At 42.5% G+C, this 24898-nt stretch overlaps 1 protein-coding gene across 1 annotated transcript in view; it reads right to left on the reverse strand.

The window, feature by feature from the left end:
- EFHB (EF-hand domain family member B) overlaps positions 1–24898 on the reverse strand; it is a 72741-nt gene that overhangs the window by 10749 nt on the left and 37094 nt on the right. The window contains exons 7-12 of the mRNA XM_003132069.4: positions 24799–24882; positions 23287–23354; positions 19056–19210; positions 9136–9343; positions 4631–4843; positions 2430–2611 (exon numbers count right to left, since the gene is read on the reverse strand). Coding sequence (XP_003132117.2) covers positions 2430–2611; positions 4631–4843; positions 9136–9343; positions 19056–19210; positions 23287–23354; positions 24799–24882 — 910 coding nt within the window. The remainder of the gene's footprint in view (positions 1–2429; positions 2612–4630; positions 4844–9135; positions 9344–19055; positions 19211–23286; positions 23355–24798; positions 24883–24898) is intronic.

The raw sequence follows: 24898 nt of genomic DNA on the forward strand, positions 1-24898 counted from the left end.
GGAAGTTCCCAGTCTAGGAGTTGAATCAGAGCTGCAGCTGCTAGCCTACACCACAGCCACAGCAACCCCAGAACCGAGCTGCATCTGCGACGCTCATGGCAACCCAGGATCCTTAACCCACTGAGTGAGGCCAGAGATTGAACCTGTGTCCTCATGGATACTAGTCGAGCCACAATGGGAACTTCCAAATAAATTTTTAAAAGAAAGAAAAGATAAGAACAAGTATTGGGGGAAAATATTAGAATGATTAGAGAAAAGAAAATATTTGAAGAAAAAAAACGAAACTAAATTTCAAAGAGGAAAAACATTTACTCTGAAGCTTGGGGGAAAGCAAAGAGGAAAATAGAAAGAACAATTAGACAGGGAAAAGGAAAGCCAAAGAAATAGAATAGGTGCAGGATACAGAATCTTAACAATTAAAAGATCCCCTAGATATGATGCGCCTCAAGGGAAATTAATGGTATAATCAAATAAACATGAAATTCAGAAGAGCTGTGCTGCCAGCAGCTGCGGCTACACAGCGGAAACGCCCAATGTCCCTGCACAGAGTTGCTGTTTTCCCCCAGCCAGCAGTAGGTGAAGAATGTCCCTACAGAGTGAACCCTGAAGGTGGGCTCTTGAGCATCCCAGACTTCTCCCCACCTTCCTCTCCCAGCATTCCATCCCAGTGTACTGATTAGCTAACACTTACAGAAACCCGTCTGTTCTCACGGTAACGTTATTACTGCAGCCAAGCCTCTGGGTTCTTATTTGTTGCCTAGAATTGTGAGATAACGGATGACTTCCTAGTTAAAAGGATTTTAGGCACCAGGAAACAAGCAGAAGGTTTTTGTTTCTTTTGGTGAGCCTGAAGCCCTATTTCACAAGCCCTTTGGAGTGACTGGGGGAAGAGAATATACAATCTTCAAGTCTCTTCTCTGCCCTTCTATTGTGCATCCTGGGTTCCTTCTTTGGGACTAGCCGGCAGGCATCATGTCTGGAGTTTCTCCCTTCCACTCTCCCTCAGTGAGAATGCATCATTGGAATGAATCTGGTACTAAGTTTGCAAGTTTGCAAGCTATTGACCCTTCATTGTAGTCCCGGAAAGCATCCTATGCCTGTTCACATCATTTTTAGCTCTGGATTTGAAAGTGTGAAGACGCAACTCCTCCCTAGACCACAGCCTGCTTTTCACAATGGCAGATCTAGACAGGCTGGTCTGACCAAGACCTGCTATTACTCCTTGGCCCTCAGAACCCCCCTGGCTATTCTAACCCAGCAGGTTGTGCCTTATTTATAACCAACCCAGGAAGAAAATCACCTGGGACATGAGGACCATGTTTTCTGAGTGAAAAAACAAGATACATGAGCTGATACGTGGTGTGGCTACAGGACAGAACATTGGAGATCAGTTCTTGTTGCAGATAATCTGAGATGCAAGATAGTAGCACATAAGAAGGACACCAGAGTGGCCCCCTCACACTTTCGCTTAGGTTTTGGAGACCCACAAGCACAAGGATCCTTACACAAGAAAGGGATGTAGAACATAAGAATACTCTGCTCTTTCTCAACAAAGAATAGTATTGAATGTCTTAGGAAAACATTTTTCTTTGTATACATAAGTAATAGTGAATAAATGATGTGAGAATAATGCTTCTTAGAGTAAATTCTACTTCTAGAACTGTACCAAATTGGAGTTCCTGTCATGGCTCAGTGGAAAAGAACCTGACTAGTATCCATGAGAACGCAGGTTCAATCCCTGGCCTCGATCAGTGGGTTAGGGATCGATCCAGCATTGCCATGAGCTGTGGTGTAGGTCGCAGATGTGGCTCAGTTCCTGAGAGGCTGTGGCTGTGATGTAGCCCGGTAGCTGTAGCTCTGATTCGACCCTTAGCCTGGGAACCTCCATATGCCATGAGTGTGGCCCTAAAAAAAATACAAGAAAGAAAGAATTTCACCAAATATCACAAGCAAATTAAACATTATCCTCAAGAATCCTAACTTAGCGGCTCCTGACGACTTTTATAATGACTTTTTTTTTCTTTTTATAGCTGCTCCCTTGGCATATGGAAGTTCCCAGGGTAGGGGTCAAACTGGAGCTGCAGCTGCCAGCCTACGCCAGACCCACAGCAACCCCAGATCTGAGCCACATCTTCGACCTACACCACAGCTCACAGCAATGCCAGATCCTTAACCTGAGTGAGGCCAGGGATCGAACCCCATTCTCATGTATACTAATCAGGTTCTTAACCTGCTGAGCCATAGCAGGAACTCCTATAATGACTTTTAAAACCAGAGCGTTATGGATTGAATTGTATTCTCCCCAGACTCTTATGGTTAGGCTGTTTCCAACAGTCTAAAAGTAAGTAGCTGTTGATAAATAAGCATTTCCCGCTCTGTGAGCTTATGTGAAGTTGGCCTTTCCACCCTTTTCAAATAACATGCTGTACCTCCTTTTTTGATCTGGTCTTGAAGAAGTCTCTTTCAAACACTCCTTTCTGGCCAAAGATGGTAGGATATAGCAATGAATAGGCATTTCCATCTTCGCCGTAGTTAGTTCTGTCGCTGATGCGCCGAATTCGAGGGGCAGGAATATCGGAACGAATGGTTGGAACACCAAAGATCGGATGACCTAAGACATCAGTGGGGGATGAAATCAGACCTTCGAAATACCTCGGCCACCAGCCAAGTGGCTGTTGAACACTCAAAATGTGGCTAATCTCAATTGAGACGTCCAATGAGTGTGAAATGCACACTCAATTTCAAAGATTTGGTACCCCCCTTAAAAAGTGAGAGTTAATTAATCACTTTACATTGATTACTTGTTAAAATACTTTGAAGGTACCTATTATAAAGAAATATATATGCTACTCCAATTAATTTCACCTGTTTCATTTTAATGTGGCTACTAAAACTTTAAAAATGCATATGACACTGGAGTTCCCCCTGTGGCACAATGGGATCAGTGGCATCTTGGAAGCACTGGGACGTAGGTTTGATCCCTGGCCCAGCACTGTGGTTTAAGGATCTGACATTGCCACAGCTGTGACTCAGGTTGTGACTGCAGCTCAGATCTGATCCCTGGCCCGGGGAACTCCATATGCCTCGGAGCTGCACCCCCCCCCAAAAAAAATGACACTAATGGTATTTCTGTTGGACAGCAAGAAAGTAGCAACAGAATGTAAGGCATGTCTACGAAATCCAGTTAAGAAAAATATGTAAATCCTTAGAGTTCCCATCATGGCTCAGTGGAAACGAATCCAACTAGGAACCATGAGGGTTCTATCCCTGACCTGGCTCAGTGGGTTAAGGTTCTAAGGATTTGGCGTTGCCTTGAGCTATGGTGTAGGTCGCAGTCTCAGCTTGGATCCTGCATTGCTGTGGCTGTGGCGTAGGCCAGCAGCTATAGCTCCGGTTGGACCCCTATCCTGGGCACCTCCATATGTCGTGGGTGCAGCCCTAAAAAGCAAAAAAAAAAAAGAAGAAAAATATGTAAATCCTTAACCCTGGCCTTAGCCCAGGAAAGTAATCTTGACGGATATATTCATCATGCTTGATATTAAACTATGGGGTGTTATGGATAGAATTGGATTCTCCCCAGACTCTTATGTTACAAACCTAATCCTAGTACCTCAGGATGTGACCTTATTTGGAAATAAGGTCATTGCAGAAATAATTAAGTTAAAATGAGATCATGCTGGAGTAGGGTGTACCCTTACCCAATATGACTGGAGTCTATAAAAAGGGGACATGGGGACATAGACACTGGCACAAGAGAACACCCGGGAAAGATGAAGGCAGAGCTAGGGGTGGTGCAGCAGAGGCCAAGTAGCACCAAAGATTGCAAGCAAACCCCTGGAAGCTGGGATAGGATTCATACACTTTCTCCTTCACAGCCTCCAGAAGGAAGCAACTCTGCCAACACCTTGATAGACTTCTAGCCATCATGACATCTCAATTTCTGTTGCCATCCAGTCTGTGGTACTTGTTATTGGCCCTAGCAGACCAATAGAGGGGGAATGTAGATGTAAGCAATTGTTTTGTAGGAGCTCTTCAAATATTTGAAGGCACATCTGTTTGTAGCAAAGAGTTGCATGGTTTAAAAGTCTCCCAACGCTTGGGAGTTCCTGCTGTGGCTCAGGAGTTTAAGAACCCAACTAATATCCATGAGGATTTGGATTTGATCCATGTCCTCCCTCGGTGGGTTAAGGATCCAGCATTGCCACAAGCTTCAGCGTAGGTCACAGATGTGGCTTGGATCTGGCATTGGTGTGGCTGTGGTATAGGTCGGCAGCTGCAACTCCAATTCAACCCCTAGCCTGGGAACTTCCATATGCCTCAGGTGAGGCCCTAAAAAGCAAAAAAAAAAAAAAAAAAAAAAAGTTTCCTAATACTTAGCCAAGTAGAAATTATGACAGTGTATACCATTCAGGATTCTGAGCTCTGATGGTTTCCGTTTCAGTCATACATTTTACTTGGGTCACCATTAACACCAGTTCAATTCAGCCTGCATTTATTGAGATCTCCTAGTGCTTAGAATGGGCTTTGAGAACCTCAGCGTCTGGGGACAATGCAAGGACAGATAAGGGACACACCCCTTCTGTGGTCTGCTGATTCTTCTAAAACTCAGCACATAATGTGACATACTCACAAGTAGAAAGCACAGCACCTACATCTGCACCGATTTCCGAAGAAGTTGTCTTGTAGTAATTAGAAACTTTATCACTTGGCCTCAGAAGTGTCCGAAGAGTCTTTTCTGAGCTCCCGGGTTCTTTTAAGATGATATCTTCGGGCTTTATCAGGAAAGCTGGTTCAGATTCTTCTGCGTTAGTCTCAACAGGGTTTGCACAATCTGGTTTTCTGCCTTCAAGCAAAAAAGGAAAGGGGAAAAAAGTACAAGTGGCATGTGGAGGTTCTCAGGCTAGGGGGTCTAATTGGAGCTACAGCTGCCAGCCTACACCACAGCTCATGGCAATGCCGGATCCTTAACCCATTAAAGGAGGCCAGGGATCGAACCCTCAACCTCATAGTTCCTAGTCGGATTCATTTCCTCTGCGCCACGATGGGAACTCCTCCCTGTACTTTAGAATAAAGCTTTTATTTTATTTTTTTCGTTATTCTATTTTATTGCTTCTTTTTAGGGCCACACTTGCAGCACACGGAAATTCCCAGGCTAGGGGTAGAATCAGAACTGCAGCTGCTGGCCTACACCACAGTCACAGCAATTCAGGATCCAAGCCGCATCTGTGACCTGCACAACAGCTCACAGTGTCACTGGATCCTTAACCCACTGAGTGAGGCCAGGGATGGAACCTGCATCCTCACGGTTACTAGTCAAGTATGTTACTGCTCAGCCACAGCAGGAACTCTGTGAATAAAGCTTTTAAATCTGAATAACCAAAGAAAATGGAGAACCTGTTTTTTTTCTTTTTTTTTAAATTAGAGCTTATTTTCATGTTTCACTTGAACTACAGGGTTACCAGATTTGTCCCTAGAACTGTGCCCTGGGGAGGAATAGGAGAAGATATTTTGGGAGGTGTAAATTCCATGCATACCTGATCTGGTGGGGGAAGCCCCATGCATTCATTGCAACATTGGAGAGGGGGCGAGAGCTCGCTGTGAGTGCAGGGTTACATAAATAACTCCCTTCAAATCAGTGTATAAAAGATAACCTTGAGGTAACTAAGATTGTAAGACCCTGTCCTCTTTTGCAGACTTTCTTTGCTGAGTCAGTTCTGAAGTCGAGGAGTAAATTCCTGACACAGCTTTTTCACGGAGTTGGTGAGTACACATCTGGCACTAGAGGGCGCTGAAGCCTTTCAAGCCCTAGAGGAACTCAAGGTGATGGGAAGGCCCAGGCAGGGTTGCAAAGCCAAATGGTGCCCCAGTGTCAGATTTGGTGTGGGGGGTGGCACACCAAAAAAAGGCAGGACCATCTAAAGCTGGCGTCCCTCACTCAGCTCTGCGGAAAGTAACACAATGTCTTTTCTATCAAAGGAAATCTTGGTTACTCCATTTTGCTCTGGTTTCAACTGAAAGGGACTCCTGCAACCCCCTCCTCTTTCCCTCTTCTCCCAGTAACAATTTGTTTCAAATTGGCCAAGGGGGAGAAGAATGTGCTCCTGACCTGACCAATAGGAAGGGGACAGGTACTTCACCTTCGTTAGGGATAAATAGGGAGAGTCTTTTCTTCTTTGCTTTTTGAGGACCCTCACCCTTCTGCACAAGTAAAGAGCCTTGTCGAGATCTCCCCTGTTCATGTGTCTCATTTTCTGACACTGACTATCCGAGCCATGTCCCCAACAGCTCCTGCCAACTGTTGTTGTGAAAGTGTTCAGGCCCAGTGTTCCAGACCCCCTAATCCCCTCCCTGCACAACCTCCTCCCTCCCAAAAAGAGGCAGAAATCTGAAAAAAGAATGAAAAATAGTTACTCAGAAAACTGCTCAAAAGCCACCATCGTATAGTACTCACTGCCTCTTCCCCAGCCATCAAAAGTAAGAATTTGATAGAAGAAAATTCCTGGCCAAGTTCTTATTATGGCTCAGGGTTAAGAATCCTATTAGTAACCATGAGGATGCAGATTTGATTCCCCAGCCTGGCTCAGTGGGTTAAGGATCTGGCGTTGCTATGAGCTATGGTGTAGGTTGCAAACGTGGCTCAGATCCTGCCTGGCTGTGGCTCCTATCCGACCCCTAGCCCAGGAACTTCCATATGTCGAAGGTGCAACCCTAAAAAGAAAGAAAAAAGAAAAGAGAAAATTCCTGAGCCCCTTCTGACTGACCCACCAACCACTGTCTTAGAAGATGAAAACCTCAAGAACTTCCTTGAAATTGCTGATGAAATCAGGACCCCCAAACCAAGAACAATTTGAAGAAGCATCAGGTTTGAAAACAGGCTTCTGCTTTCCCCCACTACTCCATGAGTTGGGGCCAAGAAGGACACTTTTTTACCCTCTTTTTATTCCTGAGAGGACTGGTATAGAGTTGTTTTCTACAAAAAGCTTCATGAGGTAGAGATCCTTCTCCTTCCTAATGGGTAGAATAAAAAAGCCAGCCTAGAAACCACTAAGGGCGCCCATCATCAGTGAGGCCCAAACTGTGGTATGAACTTTGCAGGAATAAAAGTGAAAAGAGTAGTATCCTCACTTTTTAGAGGAGACCTATTCCAAGAGGAGAGAAAAATGTAAACAACCTTTTAAAAGTTAATCCTCTCTAATAATCAAGACTTGAAAATTAAAGCACATGAGGTATCATTATATAACAACTAAATTACAAGAATGTTTGAAATAACACTCAATGGTAGCAAGATTGGAGCAAAACCTCCTCACAGCCTTGACTGATAAAATTGCAAATTGGTACAATCATTTTAAAAAGCAAAATGAAAACAGAGAGAGAGTTACTTCTGGGATAATAATAGCATTCATAAGAAATGAGATATAATTAGAAACAGAAATCTTTTTGAGAGATGATAATCATTATAGCATCACCCATATTACTTTTAAAATATCTGGAAATAACCTAAATTTTAAAGAGTGAGGAAATGGGTTGGTAATTCATAATACATCAGCATTAGGGAACTGAAAATGAAGTGTACAGAAACCATGAAAGTATGTCTTCATTCCATAGAAATTTGAGAGGTAAATTTTTAAAATAAAAATGGTATAGTCACCATATTTCCATATGCACACACATTCACATATTTATATATATGCCTAGTGATGCAAGAAGATAAGGTGTAAACATAAAAATATTTGAATAAAGGTAAAGATTATGTTTTTTCTTTTCTTAAAAGATTTAATGATCAGGAGTTCCCTGGTGGCTCAGTGGGTTAAGGACCCAGCATTGTCACTGCAGTGACTCAGGGCGCTGCTGTGGTGCAGGTTTGATCCCTGGCCTGAGAACTTCTCTGTATGCCAAAGGCACAGCCAAAAAAAACCAAAAAAAATCTAAAAGATCGAATTTTCTTATGTCAAAGTCTATTTCACAATTGAGTTTTCCTGGGGGACAGAAGCTAATTTCTCTAAGAAAATGGTTTTCAAACAGCTTTCTGAGGAACTCTTTTATATTTGGGGCTTCTATGTAAATTGTTTTGCTTTCAATTGGTTTTTTGGAAGGAGTAATACATGGTTCCAAATTCAAAATGTAGTAGTTCCCTGGTTGCCTAGTGGTTAAGGATATGGCGTTGTCACTGCTGTGGCTCAGGTTCAATCCCTGCCCTGAGTGCAGCCAAAAAAAAAAAAAAAAAAGATTCAAAATATACAAAAACATAGATTAAAAAGTGAGTCTTGGGAGCTCCCGTCATGGCTCAGTGGGTTAACAAACCTGACTAGTATCCATGAGGAATCGGGTTCGATCCCTGCCCTTGCTCAGTAGGTTAAGGATCCAGGGTTGCCATGAGCTGTGGTGTAGGTTGCAGACATGGCTCAGATACCGCGTTGCTGTGACTGTGGCGAAGACCAGCAGCTGCAGCTTTGATTCAACCCCTATCCTGGGAACCTCCATATGCCTCAGGTGTGGCCCTAAGAAGACAAAAGACAAAAAAGTGAGTCTCATTGGTACCTTGTCCCCCAGGAACCAGTTTCCCTCCCTGGAAAGAACACATTTTATCAAAATCTTTCTTAACCTTCCACAAATATTCTATGCATAAAAAAGAAAATAGGAGTTCCTGTGGTGGCTCAGTGGTTAAAGAATCTGACTGGGAGCCATGAGGTTGCAGGTTCGATCCCTGGCCTCGCACAGTGGGTTAAGGATCCAAGCCATGAGCTGTGGTGTAGGTTGCAGATGCAGCTCGGATCCAGAGTTGCTGTGGCTCTGGTGTCGGCCGGCGGCTACAGCTCCAATTCGACCCCTAGCCTGGGAACCTCCATATGCCTCAGGTGTGCCCCTAGAAAAGACAAAACAAAGGAAGGAAGGAAGGAAAGAAGGAAGGAAGGAAGGAAGGAAGGAAGGAAGGAAGGAAGGAAGGAAGGAAGGAAGGAAGGAAGAAAGAAAGAAAGAAAGAAAGAAAGAAAGAAAGAAAGAAAGAAAGAAAGGAAAATGTATATACATGCATATTTTTAAATATATAATATTAAAGTTGCCATGAGTTGAACTCCTAGGAAAAATAAAATATGAAAGTCCATTTAGGAATTTAGCAAGGCTTTAAAAATTAAATACCTTTAATAATGATCCTTTCTTCATACCCTTTAAGGGGGGTTTTATCTTTCCAGTTAAGAAAATTTGCAAATTCTAGGTAGTTAATCAGCCCATCATTATCCACATCACAGTATTCAAATAGCTGGTCCAGGAGCTTCTCATCCAAGTGCAGGCTGGCCTGGTTACAAGCTTCCTGAAGCTCGGCTTTATCTATCGCCCCATCTCCCTTCTGTTAGACAAGAAGCAGAAAAAGACGTGAGCATTGCCTTCAAGAGAACAGTATGCAACATCTGTTATCTCCTTTAAGAAAAAAGAAAGAGCAGTATCACATTCGTTCAAAGAATGTGTCTTACTTTTCACCTAAGAAGAGTCAGCTATTAAATGAGACGGGTCCCCATCATGTCCATCTGATACGTGAATGGTCTCTTGCACCCTGGTTGGAGCAGGGCATGGCTCATAATCTTTATTTATTTTAATATCTTTTTTTTTTTTTTTTTTTTTTTTTTTTGCTTTTTGCTTTTTAGTTGCAGCATATGGAGTTCCCCAGGCTAGGGGTATAATCAGAGCTACAGCTGCTAGCCTACGCCTACGCCTACGCCACAGCAACGCCAGATCCGAGCCTCGTCTGTGACCTACACCACAGCTCACGGCCCAAATCCTTAACCCACTGAGCGAGGCCCGGTATCGAACCCACAACCTCATGGTTCCTAGTCAGATTCGTTTCCACTGTGCCACGTATTTTAATATCTTTTTCTTGGGAGTACCCATCATGGCTCAGTGGAAAGGAATATAACTAGCATCTATGAGGATGTAGGTTCAATCCCTGGCCTCGGTCAGTGGGTTAAGGATCCAGCATTGCCATGAGCTGTGGTGTGGGTCACGAAGATGCAGCTTGGATCCTGCAGAGCTGTGGCTGTGGCATAGGCCAGCAGCTACAGCTCCAATTCGACCTGGGAACTTCGGCCTGGGAACTTCCATGTGTCATGGGGGCAGCGCTAAAAAGACAAAAAAAAAATAATAATAATATTTTTTTATTTAAATCATGCTCTTTACATTGTGATAGAGCAGGTGGAACTGTAATTCGTGCTTGACATTACATTTGATCAACATGGTGCACTTTTGACAGCTCTCTACAGTTTTCCATGCTTTTAAAGTTTTTAACACCTCTGGTGTTCCGACTGGGCAATAAGTGGTCCTCCACTCCATTACCGGGTAAAGGAGGAAAAAATTGGGGAAGTGGCTGCAGGCCAGGTACAGAGAGGTGGATTCAAAGACAGCTACCTCTGGCAGTTAACACTCCAATGAGCAGATAATTCCCTAAGATTCATCCCAGTATCGTATGGGGAGGAGGGGAGGTTTCCACCCCTTTCCAACAAAAGTTAAAAGACTCTCATACTAAGTGAAATAAGTCAGAAAGAGAAAGACAAATACCATATGATATCACTTATATCTGGGATCTGATATAAGGCACATATGAACCTTTCCACAGGAAAAGAAAATCATGGACTTGGAGAACACACTTGTGGTTGCCAAGGGGGAGGAGGGTGTGGGATGGACTGTGAATTAGGGGTTAATAGATGCAAACTATTGCATTTGGAGTGGATAAGCAATGAGATCCTGCTATATAGCACAGGGAACTATATCTAGTCACTTATGATGGAGCACGATAATGTGAGAAAAAGAATGTATATATGTTAGGTGTGACTGGGTCACCTTGCTGTAGAGTAGAAAATTGACACAGTACTGTAAGCCAGGTATGATGGAAAAAATAAAAATCATAAAAAAAAAAAAAAAAAGACTGAAGCACGTGTGCTGAGCACTGAGCATGAAAGGAGGGAAGTTTAGCAAGGCTCTGGGTGGAACTTGGCTGCTTCACTTGGGGATGGGGGAGCGGAGCACAGAAATGCTTGTTAAGGAAGAATGGCTAGAACTGGGCATCTTACCACTCAGCCCCTGCTGCAGTCTCTCCAGCCAACCTTAAATCCATCTCTGATGACAGTGAAAGGTCCAAGTGGCCTTTCAGAGTGGCTGACCTTTGGGCCTCTCAGAAAGATTTCCCTAAGAAGATAAACTCCTAAGGGAAACTGGAAATGACTCATTGACTAGCATGCAACTCCCTGGCCCAGGACTGGATTCCCAATGCTGAAGGAGGGTGATCCCCAGGGGAATGAGAAACTAACCCAGTGAGCTCTGGATAAATTCCTGCAGCCAGACCCACAGGTCTGGAGACCATCCCTAACCCTTCTGTTGAAACAGAAGGAGAATTCTAAATATATTATCTTTATTTTTTTAATGAAAGTAAAGTTGATTTACAATGTTGTGCCAATTTCCGCTCTATAGCACAATAACCCAGTTATATATATATATATGTATATATATATACACACACACACACATTCCTTTTCTTTTTTTTTTTTTTTTTTTTTTAATGGCCACACCTGAGGAATGTGGAAGTTTCCAGGATAGGGGTCAAACTGGAGCTCCAGCTACAGGCCTACACCACAGCCATGGCAACACCAGATCCTTAACCCACTGAGCAAGGCCAGGGATCAAACCTGTATCCTCACAGACACTATGTCAGGTTCTTAACCTACTGAGCCACAACAGGAATTCCACATTCCTTTTTTTATACTATCTTCCACCATGGTCTATCCCAAGAGATTGGATATAGTTCCCTGTGCTATACAGTAGGACCTCATCACCTATCCATTCTACATGTAATAGTTTACATCTACCAACCCCAGACTCCTTGATTGGGAGCTGCAGTGCCCTGGATTAAAATGAACTCCTTTATGAAAGCCTCTGCCTCAAGCCCAAGTCAACCAAAACTGCAAATCCCACAGCCCTAACTGAAAAGCAATGGGGACGGAGATGGGGGGTGGCTGTTGAATCAAGGGGACTCCCAAACTGAAACAGACGGTGGCAACAATGACTCTGCTGCCCCATGTAGGGCCTTGTGTGGATTGAGAGCACATGTGAGAGCACGTGTGATTTGTTTCACTGAGTTGCATGCCGCCATATACTACTCAAAACTCAAAGTCATCTTTCTTACTTACAAGCCTTCCTTGCCTCTGCATCCTTGCTTTTTCCCTCCTCCATACCCCAACCTCAGCTGTTCTAAGGAGAATGATGACTAGGCATGGGACAAGATCTCCTTGTCCCCGAGGGGATCAAAGGCCACAAGCATCTATCCAAGCAGGGGAACTTCAGTGGGGAGAGACTCAAACTACTATGGCTTCGTTGGTTAAGGGTGCCAAAGTCATGCTCCAACCCAATCTGCAGGGAGAAGAGATGTCAGGATTCCGCTGGTGGGGCCTGTTCAAAGTGGAGAAGGAAAGTTTACAATATATTGAGAGTTCCCACTGTGGCTCAGCAGAAACAAACCTGACTAGTATCCATGAGGATGCGGGTTCCATCCCTGGCCTCGATCAGTGGGTTAAGGGTCTGGCATTTGCCGCGAGCTATGGTGTAGGTCACAGATGTAGCTCAGATCTGGCGTTGCTGTGGCTGTGGCATAGGCCTGCAGCTGTAGCTCCAATTTGACACCTAGTCTGAGAATTTCCATATGCCATAGGAGTGGCCCTAAAATATATTTTATATATATTTTTTAATAGATATATTTACTTTAAAATTACATATAATAATATATAATTATATATAATTTACATATAATTTATATATTAATATTACATTATTAATATATTATATATATATATATATAATTTGTGTGGCTTTCACACTGGATGTACAGTTGGTATGGATACTTTCCATGCCTGTATTGTAAATGTTTATAGACATTTGTGACCAAGAGAAGCCACATGTAGAGAATGCTAGTCCCCTTGGGGCCCCACAGCCCTAATGACCCCTTTGAGCTGCAAGTCTCTATCAGTAATGATTTTACCACTTAGATAGAGTCTCTGGGCCTGGTTCACTAATCTGAAACCTAATGGTCTTCACTGGTCTGCTGTGCCTTTCAACCCCAGTGAGAACTGTGAAGGACCAACAAAGGGCAGAGTCACTCTATTCAGGGGGCAGATTTCAAGGTTATTCTCATGTCTCTGGCCAGAACTCCTCTGGATAAATCTGTTATAGTTTTACTGATTCTTGGACTATTGCCAATAGCCTGCCTGTTTGGTTGCCACTTGGAAAACTGCAGACTGGAAGATTAAAGACAGCACCTTTTGAGTCTGAAAACTATGGAAGCAAATCACAGCTGCTGAGTGGATGATTCAGGTAATTCACATAGATGCCCAGGAAAGAGTCCATTCTTCATTGAGAATGACTGAAATCAAGCTTCAGATTGAGCCAGACCCGCGCAGATTGCCACCATCACTGCCTGGATCCATCACTGTTCCAGATATACACCCACCTTTAGACTGGGCACAAAGTAAAGCAGTTTGTGTTTCTGCGGGAGAGGCTACCACCACGTGCCAAACTTGTGACTCCTGCTACAAGCTGACCCATCTGGCTCATGGCCAGGGAGGACACATCACACACAGGGCATGGTCCCATGCTCCTGACATCCTGACTACACTGTCCCCTCTCAGAGTGGCTCATCCCACTGTTGACATATTTTCCATTTATGGAATTGCTATTACACACCAATCAGTCAGCTCCATCACGAGAGTATGGCCCATGAAATTAATCTGAGTCAAGTGCTGTGCTGTCTGGACCATTTTCAGTCTGACAGTGGTGTGCCTTATAGCACAAAGGTTACTCAACAGTGAGCTGTTAGCCAAGGCATTCAATGAACTTTTCCTGTTCCCAACCATCCACAGTCATCTGCTATTACCAAGCTTTGGAATAGCCTTCTCAAAAACCATCTACCTGGAAAACAAAAAACAAAAAACAAGAAAAACCCGTCTACCTGGACCTAGAAATTATCATGCTAAGTGAAGTTAGCCAACATCATATGCTATCACTTACATGTGGAATCTAGAAAAAGGACACGATGAACTTCTTTGCATAATAAACACTGACTCACAGACTTTGAAAAACTTATAGTTTCCAAAGGAGACAGGTTGGGGGTGGGGGGAGGGGCCTGAGGTTTGAGATGGAAATGCTACAAAATTGGGTTGTAATGATCACAATTACAACTATAAATGTAATAAAATTCATTGAGGAAAAAAAAATCTACCTTCCTCACCAGCTCCTGGCTCACAAGTCTTAGTAAACCAGTTTTGTCACTGGATGCCACTGTTCCCCAAAAGTAATTGTCCCATCCTGCGTAATAATTAGAATGGGAGGAGTTGGAATTATATATACTTGTTCTGAAAATTCGAGACTCTGCCGTGACCACTCTTTAACATGATAAGTTGCCTTTTTCTTCCCCCCTCTAGATTTTAAGTTCCCTGAGTGGAAAGTCTACACCTTATCTTGAGTAATGTTTGATGCACTGCGAGTGTTCACAAATAACATAATTAATCTTCTAAGCCAAGAAGATTTCATTTAGGAAATCAGTTTATTTGTTCTGTTTTATTTTTCTTTTCAATTAAATTAAATCTGGGCATTCAACGGTATAAGATTCAAATCATCAAAAACCATCCTACAGCTGTACTAAGAAGACCCATATTTTATTACCCTCTGAGAAAAAAAAGCTCCTCAAGGACACCAAGCACTACATTGTGAATATTAAAAGTTAACTATTTAAAAGGTATATCAGCATTAAATAATTCTCAGTAATTTTCTCTTAGTAATTTAATTTTATCATAAGGAATGCGCCTGGTGGTTCACTAAGATAATCAACAGCTATTAAGATGATCGTCTTGCCTATAATTACATTTAAAATGAAAAATTTTTAGGAAGCAGAGCATTATGCATTCTGCTAGGTTTTCTTATTCACACCCCTACTATGTAAATTTCCCCAATACCATCTTTGTAGATACTTGGATTTGAGTAAAATTTAAAGTATACTTGTTTTTGGCCCCACTCACTGCATGTGAAAGTTCCCAGACCAGGGATCGAACCCACACCACAGTAACAAGCTGAGCTGCAGCAGTGACAATACCAGATCTTTAACCCACTAAGCCACAGAGGAACTCCTAAAGAATAATTTTTAAATTACATGTAAATATCAGTCAGTCTCTAAATTAAAAACCAGAAAAACAGTTGAATACTTACATTTTCTTTAAACATAACTATTGAAAAAAGTCACTGATGACTGATTGGTATTTGTCCCGACATAATTAATACAAACTTAAATGAGATATTTAGCCCAGTTTTTATTTATCAACACAACACAGGCATACACACCCCTAATCTAAAAGCAAATAGAATAAAAGAGCTTAAAATGAATTAGCCAGTAACTAATCAAGTTTTGGGTTTTTGGGGTTTTTTTTTTTTTTTTTTTTTGCCTTTTGTCTTTTTAGGGCTGCACCCAGGGCATGTGGAGGTTCCCAGGCTAGGAGTCCAATCAGAACTATAGCTGCCGACCTAAGCCAGAGCCACAGCAACGCCAAATCCAAGCCACATCTGCGACCTGCACCACAGCTCACAGCATCACCAGATCCTTAACCCACTGAGCGAGGCCAGGGATTGAACCCACAACCTCATGGTTCCTAGTCGGATTCGTTTCTACTGCACCATGGCGGGAACTCCTCAAGATTTTTTAATAAGATAGAATGTATGAAATATAACTTTTCTAAAACAGTACTCAATATTGGAATAGAGATATGAATATTATATTTTCTTTTTGAGATAAACTAAAATTATTCTGCTCTTTCTTTTCTTGTCTTATCAAGATTATATCCCTATACCATACAGGCTTATTTATGAGCTCTTACTTGCTTATACTAGACTCTTTCTAAAACAGTTTTGAGGCTGCCTAGAAAAATAAGTACCATTAGAGCCAAAAAAGTGAGGAATCAGGGCAAAGAGAAAATAAAGTTGGAATAAAATAAGATGAAACTTGGAGTTTCCGTTGTGGCACAGTGGTTAACGAATTTGACTAGGAACCATGAGGTTTCGGGTTCGATCCCTGGCCTTGCTCAGGTGTTGCCGAGAGCTGTGGTGTAGGTTGCAGACTCGGATCGGATCCCGAGTTGCTGTGTCTCTGGAGTAGGCCAGTGGCTACAGCTCTGATTAGACTCCTAGCCCTGGAACTTCCATATGCCAAGGGAGAGGCCCTAGAAAAGGCAAAAAGACCAAAATAAATAAATAAATAAAATAGGAGTTCCCGTCGTGGCGTAGTGGTTAACGAATCCAACTAGGAACCATGAGGTTGCAGGTTCGGTCCCTGCCCTTGATCAGTGGGTTAATGATCCAGCGTTGCCATGAGCTGTGGTGTAGGTTGCAGACGCGGCTCGGATCCCACGTTGTTGTGGCTCTGGTGTAGGCCGGTGGCTACAGCTCCGATTCAACCCCTAGCCTGGGAACCTCCATATGCTGCGGGAGCGGCCCAAGAAATAGCAACAACAACAACAACAAAAAGACAAAAGACAAAAAAATAAATAAATAAATAAATAAAATAAAATAAGATGAAACTTGAAATAAAATATGTTCTTATAGCACAAAATGTATGCTCCAAGATCATGTTCAGAAACTACATGTGTTTCTCTGAATTGGCTGTAAGCTTCCTAGTAGCCAAATCAAAAAGACATGCACAGTCAGTACTAAATCATTGCTGTACATGAGATAAAAACAAAGCAGATACTTATTTTTCATTTTGTTTGGGTTTTTTGACCACACTCACAGCATGTAGAAGTTCTCAGCTGGGATTAGACCCTACCCGCAGCAGCAACCCAAGCAGCTGCAGTGACAACACCAGAGCCTTAAACCACTGGGCCACAAGAGAGCTCCACAAACCAGATACTTAGATGAAACACAGTTATTTTGTTTAGAAAGAATGGGTTTCCTTATAAAGAGGATGTGTGTGACAAAAATAAACAACAGCCACATGGGCGTACTATTTTTAAAAAAATCTACATTTCACAAGCAGTTTGTATAGTAGTGCACCTTGGTGTCAACCAAAGGCAGCGCAGCTTGGTAAATCCTGTGATGGCCTAAAATGATGTTAGATAATTATGCAGCCTTGGGTTGACCTGACTTGATCAAAGAATAAAGCTTAGAGTAGCTTGACTATTGAACAATCTTGCTCTCTCAAAACTGAAACCATACCTGCTCCCCCAGGGAAAGCCTTCTAAGCTTGACATGGACCCGACTGACAGTACTATGTACACATATTCAGAATGAGATAGGGGTTGTCCACCTCCCAGGCTCCTAGCACACTCCAATTTAATCACCTGCAACAGTGGTTCTCAAACCTGAATATACGTCAGAATCGCTGAAGGGTTTGTTAAAATTTCTAGACCCCCAATCCCAAGTTCCTAATTCAGTTGATCTGGGGTGGGCCTTAGAATGCGCTTTTTTTTTTTTTTTTTTTAAGGGCCAAACCAGAAGCATATGGAGGTCCCAGGCTAGGGGCCGAATCAGAGCTACAGCTGCCAGCCTACACCGCAGCCACAGCAACGCTGGATCTGAGCTGCCTCTGAGACCTACACCACAGAAGTTCCCATCGTGGCACAGCAGAAACGAATCAGACTAGGAACCATGAGGTTGCAGGTTTGATCCTTGGCCTCGCTCAGTGGGTTAAGGATCCGGTGTTCCTGTGAGCTCTGGTAGAGGTCGGAGACGCATTTTGGATCTGTTGTTGCTGTGACTGTGCCATAGGCCAGCAAGTCTAGCTCCGATTAGACCCCTAGCCTGGGAACCTCCATATGCCACCAGTGCGGCCCTAAAAAAAAATTAAATAAAAATTTAAAAAAGACAAAGGAAACCTACACTGCAGCTCACGGCAACGCCAGATCCCCAAACCACTGAGGGAGGCCAGGGATCAAACCCTCAACCTAATGGTTATTAATCAGATTCATTTCCGCTGTGCCACAACAGGAACTCCAGAATGTGCATTTTTAGCACGTTCCCAAGTCATACGGATGACGGTGAAAGAATCACATTCTGCTAACACAGGTCTGTCTCTTCCAGCTGTTAGCACACTTCTTCTCTCAAGAGCCAAAAAATAAATATCATGGGCCTTGCAAGCTATTCAGTATCTGATGCACACATATAGTTGTAAAAACAGACATAGACAATTCTTAAAAGGGTATGCATGTGACCCAGCAATCCCACTCATGGGCATACATCCAGAGAAAATTCTAATTTGAAAGGAAGGTGCCTCATTAGCACAATAAGTAGCACATCAGTCTCATAATTGGAAAGGATACATGCACCCCTATGTTCACTGCAGCACTATTCACAATAGTCAAGACATGAAAGTAACCTAAATGTCCATTGACAGATGAATGGATAAAGAAGAAGAGGTATATTTATACAATGGAATACTATTCACCCATAAAAAAAGAATGAAATAGTGCCATTTGCAGCCACACGGGTGGACCTAAAGATTACCATACTAAGTGAAGTAAGTCAGAAAAAGGAAGACAAAACACCATATAATATCACTTATACGTGTAATCTAAAATGTGGCACAAAGAACTTATCTATGAAACAGAAACAGACTCACAAACATGGAAAACAAACTTGGGTTATCAGAAGGGAAAGGGAGGAAAGGAGGAATAAATTACGAGTTTTGGACTAGCAGATATGAATTACCATATATAAAATAGATAAACAACAAGGTCCTAGTATATGGCATAGGGAACTATATGCCATATCCTACAATAAACCATAATAGAAGAATTGCAAAAAAGAATATGAGTGTGTGTGTATGTGAACCACTGCTGTATGCCTGAAACTAACAACACTGCAAATCAACTACACTTCCATTGTAAAAGGTCAGGGGGCTGGGGTGGAGAGTCATGTAAAAATATTTACAAAAACAGGTGGTAGACAGGATTTGACCCATAGCCAGCTAATCCTGATTTACTTGAGCCTGCTGAGAACTGTAAGCCCATGCACAAACCAAAAAGCTCTGCTTCACTACTGGCCTTATCGTAGTGCCTGAAGGCTGCCAGCAAAGTGTCAAAGTTTTGGTAGTTAACTTTCTTCAAGTGATGCCGCGTGGCTGCAATGAGGGCTCGCTCTCTGTCCTTGCCTCGGAGATACTCGCCTGGAAGTCTTCTGTGAATGAGATCACCAGCTCCTATTGAAGAGGGGAAAAAAGTCTTTTATCGGAATTTAAAGGCTGTCACTATTATTCCCATCCTAAAAAGAGATCTAGCAACTCATGTGAATGAAAAAACCTAACTCCAATACTATTACATAGCATGACAGAAAAGTCTTGTATTAAAAAAAAAAATGTACAAAGCAATTGATAAAAACAAATGCTTCTGCTTTATGTGAGTTCTCTGCTCAATGAAACAAATCTGAAGAAATGAATTTTATGGGCAATCATCAGCCCCACTCAGCTGTCAAGCCCTTTCCTAAGATGGCCAAGCCCTTGCCTGTCTACCTCTAAGCAGACATTTGTCTACAAAGTTGAGGATCTGCAAGCTGGGCTAATTCCATGTGGGGGCCATTCTGTGTGCCTCGGGGTCGATTAAACTTCTGAAAAAATGGACACAAATTCCCTGCTCCTTTCCAACAGGAGTTTCCAATCTGCATGTCACGTCCCCATTTCTCAATCTTGCTTCCTCTACACTATTAACAGCCAAAGAGACCTGCCTCATCCATAGCTCCATTAACTGAGTCCTGACCCACAACCACCTGTAATGACCTCACCAGTCCACCTGCTACAACCCCTAGACCCAGCCCTTACTTCCACTTTTCTTTCGTGACTTAAAGGAACTTCCCTGTATACATACATACTCCCTACAAACCCCATTCCTTGGATATTAATGGGACAGAGATCAGACCAGAGTTAACCAGATGTGATGGCTTGGTGGATGTCATTGGAAGAGACCTTTTGCCTCTGTTCTTTTTCCCCTGGTCTATTACACCTCTTCCTTCCTGCTTCCTTGAGGCAAGGACATGCTGGCAACTGGCTGCAATATCCTGGGTAGGCTGATTTAAATTGCAACAATTTAAATTGTTAAATTCAAGGCTACTCATATTTATACCTACCTTGTACAAGACACTATATTAAATATTAAGCTCTGTCAAGTGTCTCTTTTAACAGATATTTTCAGCACCTCTATGTTTATTATAAAATCAGGAGCTAATTCTACACGTTCCAATTAAAGTTTTCTTTCTAAGGGTAGACCCTGAGTATGGGTGAAAATCTCACAATCAGTGCTGGTTCCAGGAACTGGGAAAGTGCCAGAACAAGATCATCTGAAATGGGGTCAGTTACCATCAGACCATCCTTGGCCAAAACTCAAGCAGGGCTCTTCGAGACACAGCAATCAGAATGGTTAGGGGTGACTTTTGACAAATAAACGTGGCTTCCTCTCCTCATTCCTTCCCCTGATGTAAACCCTTTGGTGGGGCGGGGGCGGGAGACGACTCTTCTGTATAAGGAGGTCCCTCCTCTTCCATAAGATGGCTCTTGATTAAGGTTTTTTACCTTGAGAGGCCTTTCCTCTTTATTAACATCCAAAAATAACCAATGGAATGGTTGTATCTCCAACTCCACTTGGTTTTCCCAGCACAACTCCCACCCCCTGCCAGGAATAACCACCTAGTGAGTGAGATGTACCCTGATACCTTCTTTTGCTTTCACCCTGAGAGAATATTTCTGACCCTCAGGTCAAATCACTGGCAATTACACAAGAGTCATCTCTAAGGAGGTGAAATCTAGAGTGGAAGTTCTGGCCCTGAGAGAGAGGCCCATGACCTGGATCCCACACCAGGGCATCAGAAAAGCAAGCTCCTCATCTGTGCCCCACCTGCAACCGGTTCCCAGATACACCACTGCCCACCTGTCCTGGAGTCTCCTTCCCGTTGCCCCTGCCCTGGTGCATTCTGGGAGCTGGACACAGCCCTTGTACCTCCCTGTAAGCATCTTAACATAACCAGCAACCCCAGGCCCGAGGGATGAAGCCTTCTCTGTGCAGTTGCCGTTATTACCCTAAGTAAGGCTGAGGGAGAAATCCAAGCCCAGTAAAGAAACCAGTTATGTCCTCAGAAGCAGGCAGACCCTGAAGCTTTCCACAGAATAGATGCTATTAGTTAACCTCAATAGTAGTCACAAAAGACAGCTGGAGTTAATCTGTGTCCATCCTGAGCTCCATGAAAAGTCTAGAGAGAACTGTCCTCTTTCATAGTTGCAACGTGCAGCGTAAAGGCCGATACTGACACATGTGGTTTTTAAACTATTAATGTCAGTGTTCTCTGGTTTCTTTTTTTTTTTTTTTTTTTTCTTTTTATGGCCACAACTGTGGCCTATGGAAGTTCCCAGGTCAGTGCTAGAATCAGAGCTACAGCTGCAGCCCCATCTGCAACCTATGCCACACTGTGTGGCAACACCGTATCCTTCACCCAAAGAGTGAGGCCATGGATCCAAACTGCATCCTCAAGGACACTATGTTGAGTTCTCAACCCACTGAGCCACAGCAGGAACTCCTTGTTTGCATTTTGTAACACTATCTTCTCATGCAATTTATAAGAATAACATAGCTCAACTATTAGGAAAGTTGTCAATGCTATCTACCAACGTGATGAACTATGTGTTGATAAACTATGTGTTGGAATACAATGTACTGTGCCCTAGACCCCAAGAATGCAACAGACAGCAAACATGAAGCTGCCCTCCAGTTCACAGCTCACGAGGATCACCTACTCTTTCTTCAGGCTAATGGATGGGTTTCCTAAATCATCCCTTACTCACTCCTAAAGGTATGAAGAGCCTCTAAGATGGGCAGGCATCCACTAAACATACAACAGTTGATCTAAAAACAGAACGAAAATACGATCTCCTAACGTGGTGATTCATAGTGTTCTAAAGCACTATGTTGCATAAGCTCAATAAATACTTATTTTATTTGTCAATGAGTGGGTTTTAGCAAACATGTTTTCAGTAGTGGTTCTTAAACCGTAGTGTACATGAGAGCTACTGAATCAGACTATCTGGGCATGGGTCCCAGGGACCTGTATATTTAATAAACTCCCTGGGTGATTTTAATGCAGGCCGACTGCAAACTTTATTTTGAAAACCGCTAATAAGTACCCCAATCCCAATAAGCTTTTGCATAGTTTTCTCTTTTGAAGGCTGCTGTTTAGATTGCTTAGGACTAAAAACACTATCCTGATAAGTTTCCTCTGCCACTTTATAGGCTGAGTCACAGACTGGCTGGTGGGAATAGTGGTTCTTAAACACATGATTGTAGAGTACAGTGTTTTCTTGAACTTGAATGTCCCTACAGTTCATCTGGGAATATTGTTAATATGCAGTCTTAAGAGTTCTCCAGTAGTGCAGCAAGTTAAGGACCCAGCGTTGGAACTGCTGTGGCTCAGGTCACTGCTGTGGTGTGGGTTCGATCCCTGGCTGGGAAATTTCTGCATGCTGTGGGGGCAGCCAAAAAAAATTTAATTTAAAAAAAATTTTTTTAAATGTAAATGCAGTTTCTGATTCAGTATGTCTGGAATGGAGCCTGAGATTCTGCATTTCTAAGAACCTTGCAGAGGATACCAACACTGGCCATCCACAACCACATTTTGAGTAACAGGGCCCTAGTATAATATTCATATTCATTAAAAAACTGCCTCACTTCACTTTGGCTTGTTTAATACAGGCCTTATTTCTTTTCTTTTCTTTTCTTTTTTTTTTTGGTCTTTTGTCTTTATAGGGCCACACCTGCGGCATATGGAGGTTCCCAGGCTAAGGGTCCAGTCAGAGCTGTTGCAGCTGGCCTATGCCCTAGCGACAGCAACGCCAGATCTGAGCCACATCTGTAACCTACACCACAGCTCTTGGCAACGCTGGATCCTTAACCCACTGAGTGAGGCCAGGGATCGAACACACAACCTCATGGTTCCTAGTTTGGTTTGTTTTCGCAGTGCCAGGTCGGGAAGTCCAAGGCCTTATTTATTTTCTAAATATTCTGAGCCTTAACTACACTAAAGGAATTCATTATAAGGGCTTTAGTCTGTACCTAGTTCAAATGTAATAGAAAATAAATTTTGTTTCTTTCTTGGGCTACAAATTGTTCTTATTCATGTTAATGTAATATTTTAAGCCTTAAAATTGGAAGCTTGGAGGGAAGGAGATTATGAATTTAACAGTATAATTTTAGGGTGATTTTGTTGTTTGCTTTTTAAGAAGAAAGTGTATATGTTTACCATACTCGTCAGGACGGAGACAAGCCCCAAATGTGTGGTCGGGGGGAACAGTCATCGTTTCTGCAATGCTATCAAAGAAAAAAAATCCTTTAGTGAAAATACCCACCACACGGCATCCCTGGAATTTAAAAGGTGTTTGTCATATGTTTTTAATCGCCTATATTTTCTCCTATAACCAAACTATGAAGATCAAACAGAAGTTCTCCAATAGATCTTTTGTCTAATCTTCCACTTGCATTAGCAATGGCTGAGTGCTTTCACCTGCTTTCAGTCGCCCAGACTGAAAAAGAAAAAAAGCAGAGCATATTCAAGACAGAATTACGGAAGTAAATATATATCTAGATATAGACATAGATATAGATGGGTCCTGGGTGATGGAAAACAGCAAATGTCACCACGGAAAATAAAAAGAAAAATTAATAAGGGAAATAGAAAATAAAGCAGTCTCTCCGTACGTTCTAGAATATAGGCCTCACTGAAAGGTTTTTTTTGTTTGTTTGTTTGTTTTGCTTTTTAGGGCCGCATTTGCGGCAAATCGATGGGGTCAAATTGGAGCTGCAGCTGCTGGCCTACACCACAGCCACAACAACGCGGGATCCTAGCCGCACCTGTAACCTACACCACAGCTCACGGAAACGCCAAATCCTTAATCCGCTGAGCAAGGTCAGGGATCAAACCCGCATCCTCATGGATACTAGTCAGATTTGTTTCCACTGAGCCATGTCGGGAACTTCTGAAAGTTTTGTATGTGCAGATGATTACTTACATATATGGAGATATCATGCTAAATATATATATATATATTTATTTGTTTATAAATAAATATCACAGATAATATCAGAGATATCACAGTAAATATATGTGTATCAGAGATATACACTGTAAATATATATATATGCCTTTGTTTACAAATAAATTCCTTTTGTCCAGATAGATAGATAGAGAGGCACATGCAGAGAGACAGGGAAGAGAGAAAAAAAATGAAATTTCTAATATCCCAGAAATAACGCTTTGTACAAAATTCATCCTCCCTCTTCTTCAAATACCCTCTCCATTTTGGAGGGCTCAGCACTTTCCTGGAACCTCAAACTCGATAGAGGCTAACAGAGTTCCCTTATTAAGACAAAAGGAATATTCTTAATAGGTAGAATCTCATAGAACACAGGCCAAAATTTACCACAAGAGTTTTTTTAAAATTTGATCCAAAAAACATTATCAGGAGTTCCCACCATGGCTAAGTGGTTAACGAATCCGACTAGGAACCATGAGGTTGTGGGTTCGATCCCTGGCCTTGCTCAGTGGGTTAAGGATCTGGCGTTGCCAAGAGCTGTGGTGTAGGTTGCAGACGCGGCTTGGATCCCGCATTGCTGTGGCTATGGTATAGGCTGGCAGCTACAGCTCTGATTAGACCCCTAGCCTGGGAACCCACATATGCCATGGGAAGCGGCCCTAGAAAAGGCAAAAAGACAAAAAAATATATATATATCAATCCTAAATTAATCACTGACTTACGGATCTAGGACTCTTCCAAGTTTATGTTGAAATTTTTCTTTGAAATCATCAGCTCTCTTGGATTCAATCTTTGCTCCTCTTTTCCTATAAAATTAGAAAA

This window comes from Sus scrofa, chromosome 13 (assembly GCF_000003025.6).
Source record: "Sus scrofa isolate TJ Tabasco breed Duroc chromosome 13, Sscrofa11.1, whole genome shotgun sequence".
In the NCBI taxonomy this organism is placed as follows: domain Eukaryota; kingdom Metazoa; phylum Chordata; class Mammalia; order Artiodactyla; family Suidae; genus Sus; species Sus scrofa.